Below are 18,545 nucleotides of genomic sequence, written 5' to 3'. Positions count from 1 at the left end.
GAAATTGCTAGGAGAGGGGTGTGAAACTCCTATTCAAGACCAACCAAGGTAGAATGCAGAATTTAGCTGTCATAGGAAGGAGGGGCAGAAAAGCTGAAAATGTCCTACTCTGAAGGCGCATATGCACAGGGCCTTCTTAACACTAAGAATCAGAAAAACAGAGAACTACCACTCTGCCCCCAAAACAACCTAACATGGAGCACCAAACAATAGCTACCTCTAGGGGAACAGCAAAAATAGAGTCAGACCCCTTTGTGTCATGGGCATTCAGGAACAGTTGAAAGCTGAAGGTAAAACTCTAACACTGAGAAAAACACTCCAGAAAGCTACCCCTCATACTCAGCATAGACCCATAGCTATATTAAGTTGAAGCCTCTGGTCCCCTAAACTTTACCATAGTAACAACAAAACCCAAACCTAGTTCAACTGATGATTAGACTGACTCAAACCTCTGCACTAATGGTGTGTTAGAAGAAGAGGTATGCCCATTTCCAGGAGTTAATACCAGTTAGCTCAGTCCCTACTGTTAGACCAATAATATCTGGCATTCAATCAAATATTATGAGATACTTAAATAAACAAGGAAAAAACCTCAAAACATTCTCAAGAGACAAAGAAACTAACAGAAACATACTCAAAGGTGACACAAATGTTGGAAATATTAGATAGGTATTTTTAAAATACCTGTGATTAAAATGTAAAACAGCTAGTGGAAAAGGTGGAAAACATGCCTCAAAAGATGATCTTCAGCAGAGAGATGAACTATAAAAAAGAGTTAAATGGAAATACTAGAAATAAAAAATAGGTCAAATCTAAAGAATTTCTTTCATGGGCCGCGTAGACTCAACACAACTAAGGAGAGAATCAGCTAATATATTTATTAACTTTAAGATAGTTTTATGGAAATTATCTAGCCTGAAACTCAAAAAGAAAAAAGAGTGGTTAAAGGCAGAACAGAGCATCCAATAGCTTTGGGACAATATCAAAAAGACTCACAAATGTAAGTTTTCTTGCCAGATAGAGAAGAGGGGTAAAATGAAGTGGATCTGAGACGCTCAGAGAAACTCAATTAGGAGAACTACCAAGATGAAAACATACACACACACATACACACACACACACAAACACACACACCCCCCTCCTAGATACATCACAATCAAACTGCTGGAAACTAAAAACAGAAAAAAATTTGAAGGTTGTCAGAGGAAAAAAAAGACATTACAGAAAAAGGAATTAAAATTAGACTTAGAGCAGACTTCTATCAGAAACTATGCAGACTAGAAACTATGGAGTGACATTTTTAAAGGAAAAAAGCAAAACCAAAAGAATCCAAAAAACTGGCAACTCAGAATTCTAAACCCAGCAAAAAAAAAAAAAAAAAAAATCTTTCAAAATGAAGATGAAATAAAGGAAAAAAAAAAGTTGAGTGAATTAATTTCCGATAGACCTATACACAGGAAGTGTTGAAAAATATTTGTCAGGCAGAAGGAATATGAAACCAGACAGAAGCAAAAAGGAATGAAAAAGTCTAAGGCAGCCCAGTGTGTTAGGACTCGGCACTTTCACTGCCGTGACCTGGGTTCAATTCCTGGTTGGGGAACTAAGATCCTGCAAGCCATGTGGCACAGCCAAAAAACAAAAACAAACAAATAAAAACTCAAAAAGAAGCCCAAAAATGGGGAAAAAATGAACATAAACATAAAAGACATTTTTCTTGTATTTAATCACTCTAACATAATTACTGTCTAAAGCAAAAATAATAACAATGTATTGTGGGATTTATGATATATGAAAAATAAAATATACAATAATGGCACAATAAATAGGAGAGAGACATCGGAACTACACTGTTGAAAGATTTTTAAACTGTATGTGTAGCAGTATATTGTTATTTGAAGGTATTCAGAAATTAAAGATGTATATTGTAAACTCTAGAGCAAACACTAAAAATAGGGAATATATAACCAATAAGCAAATAGTGGAGATAAAATAGAATCATAAAAAAATTCAATTAATCCAAAGCCAGGTGGAAAAAGAAGATAAAAGGAACAAAGAACAGATGAGACAAACAGAAAAAAACTAGCAAGATGGTAGATTTAAATCTAAATGTACCAATAATTCCATTAAGTATAAATGATCTAAATACTGTGATTACAAGTGAGAATTAGGTCAATTATATCTCTATTTTAAAAAATAGAAAAAAAAAGTCATGTAATCCCTTCCATTTGAAAGCTTCAAATGATTGGTGATGTTCTGCATCTTGATTGTGGCAGGGATCATATGACCATAGGCCTTAGTCAAAATTCATAAACACTGCACCTAAAAGGGTGAATTTTATTGTATATATCATATCTCAATAAACCTGACATAAAATTAAAGAAACAATAAAGTGAGTAGAAAAACAAAGACATTTTCACACCAATTCACAAGTCCTTACTAAACGAAGACTGAAGGGAAAAAGATAGCATCACAAATCAGTGAGGAAAGGAAGGATAACTCAATAAACACTGCTGAGGTACATGGTTATCACTACAAAATAAATAAATAAAATTAGATCCTTGCCATTCATAACATCCAAAGATGCAAAAAGAAGCAAGCAACAGAGTCCTAATTGTAAACTGCTTTCCCAGTTCATGACTTTTTCTGAGAATTATACTCTTGACCTACCCATGTGTATTACTATAATGGCTTGGCCCCCAGCCATAGATGACAAGACATAGGGTGGATATTTGTCCCATGCTAGACTAATCAGATTTTTCTCTCATAGAAATTTGAAGTTGTACTTAACGGTTCTGGTTAATGTATATTACTCAACTGATGTTTTGTGAACTTAGGAACTAAGGCTTCATTAGGGAATGGGCATGTGCACAGAAGAACAGAATTAGCATATACTCAAATGAAGCAGCCATGCAGAGGAAAACACAGAAAACAGGTCCTACAGTACATGCATGAGCGTGCACCAGAAGGGGGTGGGGGTGGGGGGAAGAGAAAGAGAGAGAGAGAGATTGAGATTGATTGGGAGAGATACCAATTTTCACATTACAAATGCCTGCTGACCCAACTTTTCTCTGAGGTACACTTAAGATACTCTAAAGTGAGTAACCAAAAGAGTGAACATTAGCTGCATTACTGGGTTCTGCTGTTAGGAGGCAGAGAGAGGAGATTAAGCCTCTGTGGTCACTTATACAAGTGTCAAGAAGGATGATAGCCATAGATGACCACACTGGCCCCTATTAGCAAGAAGTGAAGTCTGGTCTATAAGGATGGTGACTCATCCTTCAAAACTGACCCAGTCCATGACCTGTTGACCCAACCAGTCCAAAAATAACAGGTAGAAAGGAGTAACACCATTGAAATATCACTTTATTAGAAGAGTCATCTTTCTGCTAGAAAATGACAGATTTTTTCCTTCAATTTACATACAATCCTGAAACCTCTGGTTTCCCTGGATTTCAGTTAAGCCTTATAGATATCCCAATAGCATTTTTGAACTGCAATTTAAAAAATCTGAATGGCCACCAAATGCATAGAAAAGAGTTCTAAAAGAGAATTAATACTCAGGGTCTAATATTCTGTTAAACAGAACTTTCCCTGTTCTACAAGAGAATACATTTTTTGGAATAGCTAATTCCAAAAAATTTATAATAAATTTTACTAATTGCCTATAAGTTTCAACCTAAGGATATTCACTCTCAAGTAAAATTTTGAGTGGATAAACACTCAAAACACATACATCAGTATTACAGTAAAATAATACTATCAATATAAAGGAGACTTAGATGTCTTGAAGTATTTAGTAAGGTTTCCAAAGAATATAAACAAACGATACTTCAAATTTTCAAAATGTGAGATTTCCTTGTATCTTTAATGTATCTTGTATTTCAAAAGAAGACTGAAGTTTCCATTACAGTTTTAAAGGTAGTGAAAGTGATATCCTATTCCACATTTCACTTAACATAGTAAATAAGAACAAGGATTTGGAAGTTAAATTGCCTGGGTTCAAATTCTGATTCCACCATTCATCAGCTCAGTTATCTCACTAAATTTCAAATTACTAAATCACTCTGGGCTTCAGTTGTCTCATCTATAAAATGGAATAATAATAATAAGACCTAACTCATAGGAATTTGTAAGGATATAAGGCACTTACAATAGTGCCTCATGAATATAATAACTCAGTAGTATCTATCATAGTATGTTTGACATAAGGGTCCAAAAAAAGACTTTTAAATTAGATGACAGCATGACTAAATAACCATTTACAGGAAACTATTTCTCAGATGACAGTAATTTCCCAAGTTTTTGAAAGTGATATAAATAAAAGGATAACAATAAAACCATTTGGAAAGCTCTTATAGTTATCACACTACCAATGACAGCAGTTGAAAAAGATACACATGAAGTTGCACAGATTATTGTTACAGTATCATGAAAATGTCTAGAAATACCTAGTTAAAATAAATACATTAAATAGCCAAAAACTGCAAACAGCCCAAGTGTGCATCAACAGGGAAATGCTTAAGCAGTTATATAGTCCATGTAATGGAATACTACTCAGCAACAAAAATTAGTAAGATTATGCTGTGTGCAAAAACCATTATACAAAAGAGCACATACAGTATGATTGCATTTATATGAAGTTCTAGAATAGGCAAAACTAACCTGTGATGGAAAATAATCAGAATAATAATTTCCTATGGGGTAAGGGTAGGGGTTTACTGGGAAGAGACAAAAGAGAATGTTTTATACTTTGACAGAGGTTTGGGTTGCACAAGTGCATACTTTTGTTAGGACTCACTGAATGATGTAGCTTTAAGTTTTGTATATTTCATTGTATGTAAATTTTACCTCAAAAGAAAAAAAAAACAAATATTGAACTTTAGTTTAATGATATGCATGCTGAAGTATTTGGGAGGAAGTATATCCAAGTACATCCAAGTATTTCAACACATGTTGAAATACACAAAAAAGGATGAGTTGATGGATGGACAGAGGAATGGATAAGAAGAATAAAATGTTAATTGCCAGATCTAGGAGGTAGTGGCTATACGGGCACTTACTCTAAAATCCTTTCAACTTTTCTCTGTGTTTGAAAACTTTCAAATAAAATAATTCAAAAGTAAATACTTTATGTTCCTTACCAACGCCTGGAGTTATTAACAATCACTCCATTGTCTATGGAGAAAGTATCTGTAGGCAACCCAGCAATATTCCAAGCTCTAATTTTTACTGGATCACCCAGGGTCTTACTCAATGAGAACTCCTCTGAACACGGGATTTTTTTCTCCTGTAAGAAATAAGCAAGTTTCTTTTGATGTTTTCTTTTATCTTGTTGATTGAAGTATTGTTAAAATTAAAATATTGATTTGTCATTAGGTATTATTTAATAGTTCAGAAAGAACAGAAAGAAAATTGAATGGAAAGTTGGACTATGGAAGTATTTTACTGATCAAACAAGAAGAAAAAAAGAAAAACTCCATATTTTCAGTTATTTCTCCCCTTCTCTGTTTTTATTATGATCTTTTCCTCCCAAATACCCCAACATATACTTTAACTGTTCTAAAAAGAAACTTATGAAACATTGGGACTTCCCTGGTGGTGCAGTGGTTAAGAATCCACCTGCCAATGCAAGGGACACGAGTTCGAGCTCTGGTCTGGGAAGATCTCACATGCCACAGAGCAACTAAGCCTGTGGGCCACAACTACTGAGCCTGAGTGCCACAACTACTGAAGCCTGTGCACCTAGAGCCCATGCTCCGCAACAAGACAGGCCACTGCAATGAGAAGCCCATGCATAGCAACGAAGAATAGCCCCCGCTCCTCACAACTAGAGAAAACCTATGCACAGCAACAGAGACCCAATGCAGCCAAAAATAAATAAATAAATTTATTAAAAAAAAAAAAAAGTCCACGCTGGTCCATTATTTAAAAAAAAAAAAAAAAGAACCCATTACCTTGCACAATATACTCCAATCTTCTGTACATGTTTGTCGAAAGCCAGAAGTGAAAGCACCAAGGTAGGCTATTACTCCTGCTGATACTAAGACATCACCAGTCAAATTTTCATATACTATCTGAAGGTCATCTGCAGCTTGAGACCATCTGGGAGATTAATCAAAGGCAAAATAGCATCACCATAGAGAATGATTGAAGATAGTAACTGAAAGGGCCAGGGGCTTCTAGTCCAAATTCTATAATAAAATGCCATGAAATGTTGGGTACTTGCTTATCTATAGACAAGGAGGTTGGGTGCCTTCTAGCTTTAACATGCTGTAATATATATCTATGTTATATAATAATCCACCTTTCATTATTAGAATATTAGGCATTTCTTACAGGACTTGTTCCTTCAGAATAAGCAAAACAAAAACAAAAAAAACCACCAGCATTTTGTCTAATTTTATCCAGGATGATTTGTTCTAGTGGCCCTGCTATTTGTTCCTGAAAAACATAGGAACATTTGCAATTCATTACCAAAAATTACATTTAAGTTGTATAGCAGCTGACATAGTATTGCTAAGGTTGATTTTTTTTTTCCATTTAAAACTTTACAGTAAAAAGTACATTCCAAAACCATTTAATCTGCTCTATAAAGTACTGTCAAAAGTATGTTACTTTACTGTGCTACACATTCAACAAATACAATTAATAAATATGGTAGTTGGCTGGCCAGTATAAATAAATAGATTAGGATAAAGCTAACTGGCTTTGTTATATCAAGTCAGTTATTTGAAACAAATTTAACAAAATGAGCCATATATCCACTACTCTCTCCCAAATATTTTATTATGAAAAATTTTAACATACATAAAATTGGAAAGAATTGCACAATGAGCACCACATACTCACCACTTAGATTAAAAATTATCATTTGCCTTATTTGCTTCTTTCTCTCTTTCTCTCCTTTTTAACATTTGAAAGCAAGTTGCAAACACCATACTTGACATTGATATTCTGTTAGGAGAAGCCTAGCCAGGTGCTTTAAAGAAAGTCCCACATTCTCAACCAGCCATTTAAAAATGAGTAATCATAATTAACACCCAAAGAAAGTCACATATTTAAGCCCAACATTTTAAAATATTGTTAAAATGAGTAGAAATCTGACCTCGATTTTTCTCCACCTAGTCCTCCAATTAGTTTTGAGGCTCTTTCAAGTTTCTTAGCACAGAGTTCCACCTGGTCTTCTAAACGAGCCTTTTCCTCAGTTTTCTCAAGAAATATTCTTTGTAAATTTTCCAAATGATGTTCTACTTCTGCTAGTTCTGCTCTCTTCTGATTCAAAAGCTCCATTGTCTCAGCTAAGGACTTCTGAGCTTCTGTTAAGCGGGCTTTCTTAGGAGCCACTACCTGTTTGGGAACAATATACATAGCTATAATGTGAACTATATAAAAGTGACAATCGACATAATTATGAATTTTAAATGTTTATGATTATAAGTATTTTTATTACTTATAATAATAAATTATACAAATGTTAAATGTCTTAAATCAATCATATTTTATATGCAAATAAAGTAAAATATATTTCTATGTTTTATATGAAATCATTCTGGACTAACAAACTGTCATCTATAAAATAGGCAAGTTATTCTGAACTAATAAAATGTCACAATATGTTGGGGCTTCCTAGGTAGTGCAGTGGTTAAAAATCCGCCTGCCAATGCAGGGGACACGGGTTCGAGCCCTGCTCCAGGAAGATCCCACATGTCGCGGAACAACTAAGCCCGTGCGCCACAACTATTGAGCCTGCGCTTTAGAGCCTGTGAGCCACAACTATTGAGCCCATGTGCTGCAACTACTGAAGCCCACACACCTAGAGCCCATGCGCTGCAACAAGAGAAACCATGGCAATGAGGAGCCCACACACCAGAATGAAGAGTAGCCCCCACTCACCGCAACTAAAGAAAGCCCATGCACAGCAAAAAAGACCCAACACAGCCAATGAAATAAATAAATAAATACATTTATAAAAAAAAGTCACAATATGGAGCAAAAACAGCATAATATGTAGCAAAATATCTCAAAGTAATGAGGAGTTGCCATTCAACTACTGCAAAAATCAGAAAAACATGTAATAGGAATTACAAATGCTTAAAAATACATGAATGTGCTGCCTTTTTTTTTTTTTTTTTTTTTTTGCTATTCCAAGTCTTTGATTTTCTTCACAGACAGCTGAGGCTTACATTTGCCTTGAGGGGATTAAGACAGTAGCAGTAATATAAAGAGGAATAAAGCCTTGGTGTTCAGCTTCACTACCAAAATTGAATTTTCCTCAACAAATCTTGAAAAAGTGACATTTTGTTGAGAGAAAAATAATTTTCTAAATTTCTTATTTTATTATCCTCATTAGAATCAATATATCAAGAATGGGGTTTGGCCAACTTGATCGAGTGTACTATAAGCCACCAGTAGAAGGAATTTACAAGATGACCAGAGAGTACATGTCCACTTGAAAGAAGGGAGACCTAAGTCTTCTGGTACATTGCCATGAATGAGCTGAAGGGTAAGAGGGAAGAGTGAGGCAAAGAATCAGATAGTGAATGACCTGCTTTCCTTCCTCTGGGCTGAAATCCTAAAGGGAGAATGTGTTAAACTAAATAGATAGAAATTAGGAAGCTCCACTTTCTACTTTGGAGAAGACCTTGCTGGATATCTCTCTTCAACCCTTCCGTAAAACATGAGGCAGTTGCATCAGAATTAAAATAGTAGTGTGGAGGTATAGAGTGGGAAGTCAGGAAAGAACCTCAATACCTTAGATTCTCAGCTTTATAGAAAGGATCCAGAAGATTCCACATGTCTTGTGGGACGTGTAAATTAGCTGAGTTGAGAACTCGCAGACCTGCTGAGATTACTATGGGGAGGGACAGGATGTTCAAATGGAAGAACATCCAGATAAAATTAACTTTATTTCTTTAACAGGTGTATACAGTTCTACTCCCCTGAAATTAACAGTCAAAGTCTGTACCTGTCTACAGGCACATATGCCTTATTAGGAATATCTTCTTAGTTGTTACATCATGGTCACTCATCCTATACGCTAAGGCTGCTCTAAACACATGCTATCATGCATTTCCAAGGGCATTTTTACTTATATTTCCTGCTCCCCTTGGTAGAATTCTGCAAGCTACACAGGGTAAGACCAGTCTTTCCTTGGTCCTTTGCTAGTCAAATTTACAAAATGCTCTTAACCATTCTCTGCTCTCCCAGGAATTTAGTCCCAGCGGGTACTCCAAAAAAGACTCCCTATCACTGCATGCCATGGCTTGCTTCCATGCTCTGCCTCCTAACCCTACTGGAATTTCTTACTTCTGACCTTTGCATCAAGATTTCAATCTGCCACTTTGCCTTTGATGTTTGCAATTTTTCTTTGTTTCTGCTGTCCCCTCATAAAACTTAACTGTCTTTTGCCCTAAGTGCTTGTAGCTATAGGTCAGTCTGGCCAATTCCAATGATCATCCCTGTTTGCACTTACACTAGTCGCAACCAGGTTATGTCACACGTATTTTCTTCACCCACTAGATACTCAGTTAATGTCTGATGATTATGCTATAGCAGGACAAATTCTTTGTGGTATCACTTTTAGAAATTTCTTAACTAATAAATATAGGCATAGATTTTAATTTATGGGAATATTTCAATAGAAAATGGATGTGCTGATCCTCAAAATACCTTTGCAACTCTGTCATACACTTCCATAGCCATGATCCACTTACACAGACCCTCAGCTGCAGAGGAAGCTTTAGCAACCTTAGGGGGATCAAATTCAGGGTTTGTTAAGTATTCACCACGAATCTTCTGCATAACAGTCACCTATAAAACAAGGATTTAGATCTCAAAATTTCAACATATATCACACAACCATAAGATGAAAAATTAATCATACATAGTTAAAAAAAGTATATAAAAAAGTTATGTTTTCTTTAAAAACCAAAGTTAGTACTTTGAGATAATTTTAAATAAGCATAACTGTAGTAGTCATATTTGTGAGCAAAATACGCAAACTTATTACAGATAGTGAAGCAAGATATTTCTTCTAAAAAAATTAAAAGACTTTTGCAGTTTGGGAAAACATATACAAATAAGGAAAAAGAACAATTAAACATAAATAAATAGAAGTTTGGATAAAAAAAACCTCTACTTTTTTATCTCACAAATTTGGTATCCAATTTATTAAGAAATAAACTATTATAAGAAGACACTTAAAGAACTCTTTCATGTCAATACTACACTGAAATTGTAATTTATTCAATGACTTTCAATGGTCTGAAAGAAGAGTGGTTTTATGCATTATGAGAATTCATAATATAGTCATTAATAAATATAACTTTCATTTATTACTTTAATTCTAAAGACAGACTACTTTCTTATGCTTTATATAATATTGCAAAATGTTAAAGATTTTATACATTCTGGCAAAATTACATTTATAGAAAAAAAGCCAATGAAACTCACTGGAATGTTGTCCTTGTCATATTCTCTCAAATCTCTTAAGAAATTCATATCTCCCAGAAGTTTTTTGCTAGGTCCCCAGTAATCTAATATCTACAAATAAAATATATGGGAACTTATTCAATGTATAATTAAATAGACTTGATACAAAACTTCTCTTCTTGAGGTTTAAGATATATAGTTACACACTGTAATTTCAAAATATCAACTTACATCTCCTTCGTAATGAGATTCCTCTCCCTGAGAACATGTTAAGTATATCAAATATTTAAAATACCTAGATGAACTTATATATTGAATTTACTATTAAAAATTAAACATTAAAAGGCAAAAGATATGATTATTTCTCTTTATTCCAACAGTTAAATAAAAGTTTAATCTTGACTTTCAAACCAGAAAGGTAGTGCCATAGACTGAAAGTTTGTGTGTTCTCCCCAAATTCATATGCTGAAACCTACTCCCCAATGTAATAGTGTTTGGAGGTGGGGTCTTTGGGAAGTGATTAAGTCATGAATGATATCAGTGCCCTTATAAAATAGACCTCAGAGAGCTCCCTCCCCCTTCCACCATGTGAGGACACCACAAACCGATGGTAGTCTATAAAACAGGAAGTGAAGCCTCACCAGACACTGCATCAACTGTAGTCTTGATTTTGGACTTCTCAGTCTCCAGAAGTGTGAGAAATAAATTTTTGTTGTTTATAAGCCACCCCAATCTATGGTAATTTGTTATAGTAGCCCAAATGGACTAAGGTAGCAAATATTTTTCTTATAAACAATCTCCTCACCTACCTAGACTCCCCAAGTGGAATAAAAAAGAGAAAGCAGAAAAACAAAGATTATACACTGCTCTGCCAGTTATAAGATAAAGCACATGGTACTTGTGCTAATAAAAGATGTTAAATAACTAGACGAACATTCTTTTTCTTAATTTCAGAAGCCTGATGGGGTGGTTTGGGTGTGTGTATGTGTATGTATCTTTGTGTGCGTAAGAGCTATTTTATGATAAAGTAAGAGCCTATTTATTTTCTTTATCTTTATTATCTCAATGAAGGATAGAATGGCCAAAAAGAAAAAAAAAATCCCAATTCTCCAATTCAGGAATTCAAACTAGGTACTGCAAAAATCTGAAAAGAAAAAAAAAAAAACCTGAAAAGAAAATAAATCTATAAATTTAGTTTAGGATAGATGTTATGCCTTCCTTTTTTAAAAAATACATATTTATTGGAGTATAATTGCTTTACAATGTTGTGTTAGTTTCTGCTGTACAACAAGGTGAATCAGCCATATTTATACATATATCCCCATATCCCCTCCCCCTTGAACCTCCCTCCCTCCCCATCCCAGCCCTCTAGGTCGTCACAAAGCACCAAGCTGATCTCTCTGTGCCATGCAGCAGCTTCCCACTAGCTATCTATTTTACGGCCTTCCTTTTTAAGGGAGATACCTTTGAATAATAATTATAATAATAACAACTAACATTTAGTAATAAATGTGTAACATTTATTATTATAAACAGCCTACTGTTTGTAAGGCCTTATACAATAAGAGCTTTATATGTATTACCTAATCTAATCCTCACGTTAACTTTGTGAGGCAGGTACTATGACAGTCCTCTTCTTACAGAGCTTCACATAAGTTAAGCGTTGTCCCCAGGGTCACATTGCTAGGAGGGTCAGAATTTCTGAATATAGACATTCTGCCTCCAGAGTACATACTTTTTTTTTTTAAGCTCTTTATTGGAATATAATTGCTTTACACTCTTGTACCAGATTTCGAGGTACACCAAAGTGAATCAGCTGTATTTATACATATATCCCCATATCCCCTCCCTCCCGCAACTCCCTCCCACCCTTCCTGTCCTGGCCCTCTAAGGCATCACCCATCATGGAGTTGATCTCCCTTTGTTATATAGCAACTTCCCACTAGCTATCTATTTTACAGTTGGTAGGGTATATATGTCTATGCTACTCTCACTTCATCCCAGCTTCCCCTTAGCTCCCTGCCCCCCCAACCCCATGTCCTCCAGTCCATTCTCTGCATAACAACATCACTGTACTCCTTAACTCAGCAGAATTTTTTGAATGCTCAGAAACAACACCTATATAACTGCATTACATTCTTGAGACTCTTAGCTGGAAGAGCACAGGTATCTCACTGTTCATCTAACCCCACCGCACGATAGTGGGGAATCCTGTAGAAACAGAAAAGGAGATGGAAACAATTGGAACTACATTTTTCTGATGCTATACTGCCTTAGCTTTATCCCAGAATACATAAAATCTGGAAAACAACGTCTCTTCCCTAAAATGAGTACTATTGATATTTAATTTGATAATAGTTGCTGTAAAGTGTTCTGTACATTCATGAATATGATATAAATCTGTGTCTAGTTATTACCTTGCCTCCCGTTCCTGAAGGATCTGAAATTTTTTCTGGTTTTATATCTTTCATAACACAAACAGCAGCCATAACTAGTTTAACACCAGATGGAGGATTCTTCATTGACTTCACAATTGTAATGTCAGCTGGCTAAATAAAAAGAAAACAGGATGTCTTCAGAATACCCTATTTTTAAATAATGAGACTTTTAAAAAGAATGTTGGAGAGTAATAAAAACATTAATTTTCATTTGAAATTGCAAGTGTTTTTTGTTTTGCATGATTGTGAAAGAATTAACAAAAGAGAATTTAAGCACAGTAAACCAATGGTTCCCAAGTGTTTGAGAATTCATAGGTCGTTATAAGAATATGATGACAGCTAAGAACCTTCCAGAGAAAATATCTCTGCACACACACAAAATTTTTATACAATCACATACCAATCCCCTACATGTAATCCACGTTAAGAACCCTAAGTTTGATAAAGACTTAATTCTGTATTTGCTTACACATTAGCTTTACCTACCAAAAATGAAAGAAGAGGTAGGTTCCAATTCCAAACTTATTTTCTAAAAAAGGTATATATTGTTATGACAGACACAATTGATTCACTTAGTTATTATCCACTCCAATATCCTCCTGACTTCCCTTGCAATTGCTGGAAAGCTAATAACAATATACGATGGTGAGTCAAAAATTATTTGCACGCTGGCTGTAGAATTTATAGAAATCTTATTACAACCAGAATGCAGATAATTTTTGACTCACCCTTGTAGGTTAGTTTCCCAGGCAGCTAGAGTTGTGGGAGGTCATTAGGTTCCACCACCAGATCACTAGAGTGATACCAGAAGTCAGAATGAATAAGTGAGGAGACGTGCAGGGCACGAGGCATCTGTTTTGCTGATGTGGATTATGGTGGAGGCAATATGGCTCTGTAAGAAGGCTCTGCAGGCTTCTAACTCAGAGCGATCATTCCTCTGGTAGACTAGTTCCTCAATCTGGCTTTGTGAGTCATTCCTGGCAGCTCAGCCTAGAATCTATTTCTTTAGCTCTTCCAAGAATTCTGTAATTCATTTATATAATTCCCTAAAGAATCTTTGTCTTCTAACACTAAATAGTCAATTCTCTTCTCTGCAACTGAACTCTAACTCTTTTAATACAGTATTTGATGCCAGAAAGGGTACAAACAACTGAAAGGGAAACCTGATGACCTGAACTGGTAGCGTTTAAAGGCATGAAGAATCCTGTGAGTATCACAGGATGCAGTACTGAAAGTCCGTGGTATACAGTGATAAAAGTTACCTAAATTAAAGGTCATGGTCATCCAGAATGGAGTGTCTATTAAAAACAAACTTTGTCAGAATGACTGGCTGCTGTGATAAATGTCTAAGGAGAGAATAAAGAAAGACCACTGAGTAGCATGTGGCTTTTAAATGTGCCAGAGAGCAGACACGAAGAAAATAATAAGCTCAGAATTTTAAATTCCTGATTCACAGCACAGTGAGAGTTTCTGTAAATGCCCTAACACAATTATTATCTTACAACTACAAGGCTGATATAACTGAAAATCAGATATAGAGTTTGACCCTGCAAGGATAGGTTGAGCTCACCATCTTGCCAAGTATCTAACCTGAAAGTTAGGCCACTGATTAGGAAAAAAGGCAAAGAAAGGGGTCTGAATATCCTGAACTTCCATACTACACTGGGCCTCCCTAGTCAACAGAAGCTGGTCTCTCTGCTCTGTTTGGTGAGGTTATTCTGGTTTTGCCTAAAGACCCTGTAAAGAGTCATAAACAACACAGTGTAATACAGACAGGCACGAGCCACATCTATATTGGAAATGATCTTTAGGTTTTTCTGTACATGCATGTCCAGAAAGCAGCAGAAAGGTAGTTCCACATTCTATTTAATGTATGCCTCCTGGTCCATGTACAGAACCACTTTGGCCTCTTGGAGATTGTTCCATTCCCACTGTAATATCCTGAATGAAAATTATAAAAAATATATGAAAAGCAAAAATATAGATAACAACATATCAAAGAGGAATTGCTAAGAGTCTGGACAAAAACAATATAATGCCACCCACTGAACGTGAACTACACCCAATTAACCAAGTATCTGCATACAGTTTTACTTTGTTGATGAAACAAAAGCTAATTCAAACACTTGCCTTAAGTGTATCCAGTGCAGACAGAGCTGCTTCCAAGGCTGGAATCGCCTCAGCTAGATCACTTTCACACTCATTTTTCAGAGCTTGGGCTTCTTCAGCCTTTCCACTGGCTACCTCTTCATCAAATTTCACAAATTTTCTTTTTGCTTCCACTTGTGCAGATTCTATCTCAATAATCTAAAAAAAAAAAGAAAGAAAAAAAAAGACATTTCCTTAAACATCCTACTGCTTTTTCTATCCTAAAGACAAAAGAATATTTGAAAATTAAGGAACCCAACATATCATTTTGAAGGATAAAATGAGGAGAAATGTAAATACATATGACCTTATTTGGTAATGGGCTTCCCATTTCTCTTCAAAAACAACAGAACCCACATAGAACCCGATGAATCAACTGAAAAGGGTAACATCCCTAAGACATAGTGGCAAAAAAATTAAGGCTTATTTTCAAGGCTGATTTTACATATTTCAATTGTCTTTTGACATCAATATTTTAAAATTCAGGATACTTTACCTGCATCATATTAGCATTTTCAATTTTAGCATCCTCCAGTTTGGGCTGTAATTGAACAAGCTCTATTTTCATTTCACCAACCTAAGTAGACAATTTGTCATTAGTTTTCATAACTGTGATAGCTACAGAAGCCAAACAGAGAAAATTGAAACTTAAATGTATCATAAGGTATTGGGGCCAGAAAAGCTTAACATTTTTTCCCAGTTCTTTACATGATTAACAAAACCAAGAGAATGTGGCCAGTTTTCTTCACAAAAGACTTTATCTTCCTTGACTATGACAGGGCAGTGGAAGAATGCAGTTGTCATGGAAGAAAAGCAGATAGAAAAAAGGTGGAAGCGCAGGGTATCCCTATTATACTGTGTGCATGGTACACAGAACACCCAAACACTCTGTTGCTTATGTTGAAATCATGCTAATAAGTATTACTAGCACTTGACTCATTTTTAAAAACCCCAATCTTATATTTAACCAGCTATTACAATAAAAAGTCAGCCCTGACATTATATTCTCTCCAAATGCCAAAAAATTAAGAAGAAAACCAGATGTATTTGAGTCTGTGTGATCTGGGCAACTGAGTGAACGTCTCTAAAACTCACTTTTCCCATCTCTAAAATGAGGATCATAAATGTGTCTACCTCATGGAGTTGGTATGAGGAGTAACTGAAGGAATGCACATGAAGCACATAACACAGTACCTGGCACACAATATATTCTCAATAAATTATAGCTCTTATACTTCTGATATTTCCCATATGGATTACCATTTGAGCAGCTCCTCAAATTTACCTGAGACTCAGCAAAAGCTAATTTGTCAAGTCCATTCATATATCGCTGTTTTGCTTCCATTACAGCTTGTCGCCTCTTAGTCAAAAGCTGTCGAAATGAGGCAATAAGTTCAAGGTAAGAAGTAGCAGTCACATAGTTATGTCGCCCCAACTCCTGCAAGAACCTAAAAGAGAGGCAGATAGCGTATCTTACTATAAGTAATGAGTTTTACAAAATAAGTAAATTCAACATACCATCAACAAACATTGAAGAATAAAGGTTAATTTTATTCAGAGGCTGCTAAGTACTTGAACTTTACAAAATTCTAGAATTTTACAAAGAACCACATCCTAATTTCTTGTCTGCAAAATATCAAATAGCAATGATGTAGTTAAAAAGCACAAATCAACAAAGATGTGTCTCAAAAGAGAACTATAGCAAGAAGGATACAGTCTTTTTACATGTTTCATATGCCAGGGGGATCTAACCCAGTAAGAGACCCAAGATACCGTGCACAAGTATAGTAGGAAAGGGGACTGCAGATAGAATAGCAAGAACAAGTTATCCTTCCCTGCACACATGTCACATGTTGGTTGAACAGGATTTGGCCAGAAATACAAGGCTGCTACTCATACACATAAAAACAATGGATGCAATGATGTTTCATGGTGAGCATGCAGACTAGAGCCCACTGATTGGTGTAACTGTCCAAGCCAAACATGCTAGCTGGCTGTAAAAGTCTGGCAATATACTATGAGCACCTTTGAAATGAGGATCTCAGAGATGAACAGAGGTAAAACTGATACTTTTAAGGTATTCATAGCCCACCACCATCTCCTTCCTTGTCTGAGAACTTCCAACCAGCACCCCAACAGCAATGTTTGTTCTGTGAAACCTGCCACCCTAACCACAGCAGATGAGACGAGAATTGGGCACTGTACACAAACAAAGCTAATCAGATTTTGGAATAAATTTGGAATAGAGAGCTGGAAACAGCCAATCAGTCTCTGTCTACAGCTGGAAGTGCAAGAAGTAAACTTGAGAATCAAGAGGCAGACAGTTTCCTGCATATATACTGGGAAGCAGAAAATTCAAAGAGAAAGAAGAAAGCAGATGTCCCACGAGAAACAGGGATGAGAAACAGAGAGAAAGCATTCTGGGTTTCTGGTGGCTTTTTAACTCCTGCTTGCAGTCACTTCCAAGATCCAGCTGTATTCTTTCGCTTAACTTTGTAAGATACCCCGTATCTTTATAATGAATTTCTCTCTTTGTTAAACCTAGATCAAGTAGCTTTCTATTACTTACAAGTCTTAACTGATTAAATGATCAGAGAGAAGTAAAAAACATAGAAATCCTATTAAAATTTTGGGCTTTCACAAGAGATGCTTTAAAATACAAGGCATTATTGTCATTTTAAAATTTATTAATATTAACCTTTCTGAAAGATCCATAATGGAAGTGTGAAAGTGTTTGCAGATTGGAACTATCTCCTGTCGTTCAACCGCGGTAAGCTCCAGTGTTTCTAAGAATTTCACAGCTACAAGTTCAAGAGCATCTTCAGGCCATGGCTAAAAACAAGAAAAAGAAAAGCAAATGAAATTTAAGATGATTAGTCACACTCCAATTATATAAATTGTCTTCCTATGGGAGAAGAATTTGGGGTTGAGAAAATTAAAACCTTAATAGGGAAAATTGAATTAGAGGGACTAAGGTCACAATAAATCTATGAAAGATCTAATAAATATTTTATACACTACAATTAAAGATAATGCATTATAAAGGAAAGGTCAATAATATTTTAGATATCAAAGATATACTACACGGCTTCACTAACTCTTCCACTTGGATGTCTAGTCGGCAGCCCAAATTTAGCATTACAATGGCACAGGCTGCTTAGTTGCCCTGCTAATACCTATCAGCCCCCTTTTCTTAGGACTCCAATTTTATTCTAGATAGCAATATGCCAAGCTATAACACCACATTTCCTAGACTCCCTTACAATTCAGAGTAAATAACGAAACATAAGCAGTTGCTGGTTGGGGACATCAGAGAAAGCTCTCTAGAGAGTTACATAGAGCTAGCATGGGTCCTTTTTGCCCTGCTTTCCATTATTCTACTTTTTGCCTGGAACACAGATGTGAAAGTTGGAGATCTAGCAGCCACCCTAGACCATATGCTGACACTGAAGATGGAAACCACAAGCAAAGGATAGTAAAGAAAGAACATGGGATTCTGATGACTTTGTTAAGTCTAGCTAGGCAAGC

At 35.6% G+C, this 18,545-nt stretch overlaps 1 protein-coding gene across 1 annotated transcript in view; it reads right to left on the bottom strand.

Annotated features, from left to right (window-relative positions):
• Positions 1-18,545, bottom strand: part of DNAH12 (dynein axonemal heavy chain 12) — a 194,244-nt gene that overhangs the window by 48,406 nt on the left and 127,293 nt on the right. The window contains exons 45-54 of the mRNA XM_057706474.1: positions 17,716-17,849; positions 16,303-16,465; positions 15,514-15,594; positions 15,000-15,176; positions 12,849-12,980; positions 10,453-10,542; positions 9,670-9,810; positions 7,106-7,347; positions 5,955-6,102; positions 5,142-5,287 (exon numbers count right to left, since the gene is read on the bottom strand). Coding sequence (XP_057562457.1) covers positions 5,142-5,287; positions 5,955-6,102; positions 7,106-7,347; positions 9,670-9,810; positions 10,453-10,542; positions 12,849-12,980; positions 15,000-15,176; positions 15,514-15,594; positions 16,303-16,465; positions 17,716-17,849 — 1,454 coding nt within the window. The remainder of the gene's footprint in view (positions 1-5,141; positions 5,288-5,954; positions 6,103-7,105; positions 7,348-9,669; positions 9,811-10,452; positions 10,543-12,848; positions 12,981-14,999; positions 15,177-15,513; positions 15,595-16,302; positions 16,466-17,715; positions 17,850-18,545) is intronic.

Source organism: Hippopotamus amphibius, chromosome 13 (genome assembly GCF_030028045.1).
Source record: "Hippopotamus amphibius kiboko isolate mHipAmp2 chromosome 13, mHipAmp2.hap2, whole genome shotgun sequence".
Classification (NCBI taxonomy): Eukaryota; Metazoa; Chordata; class Mammalia; order Artiodactyla; family Hippopotamidae; genus Hippopotamus; species Hippopotamus amphibius.
This window is presented reverse-complemented; position numbering and strand designations above follow the sequence as displayed.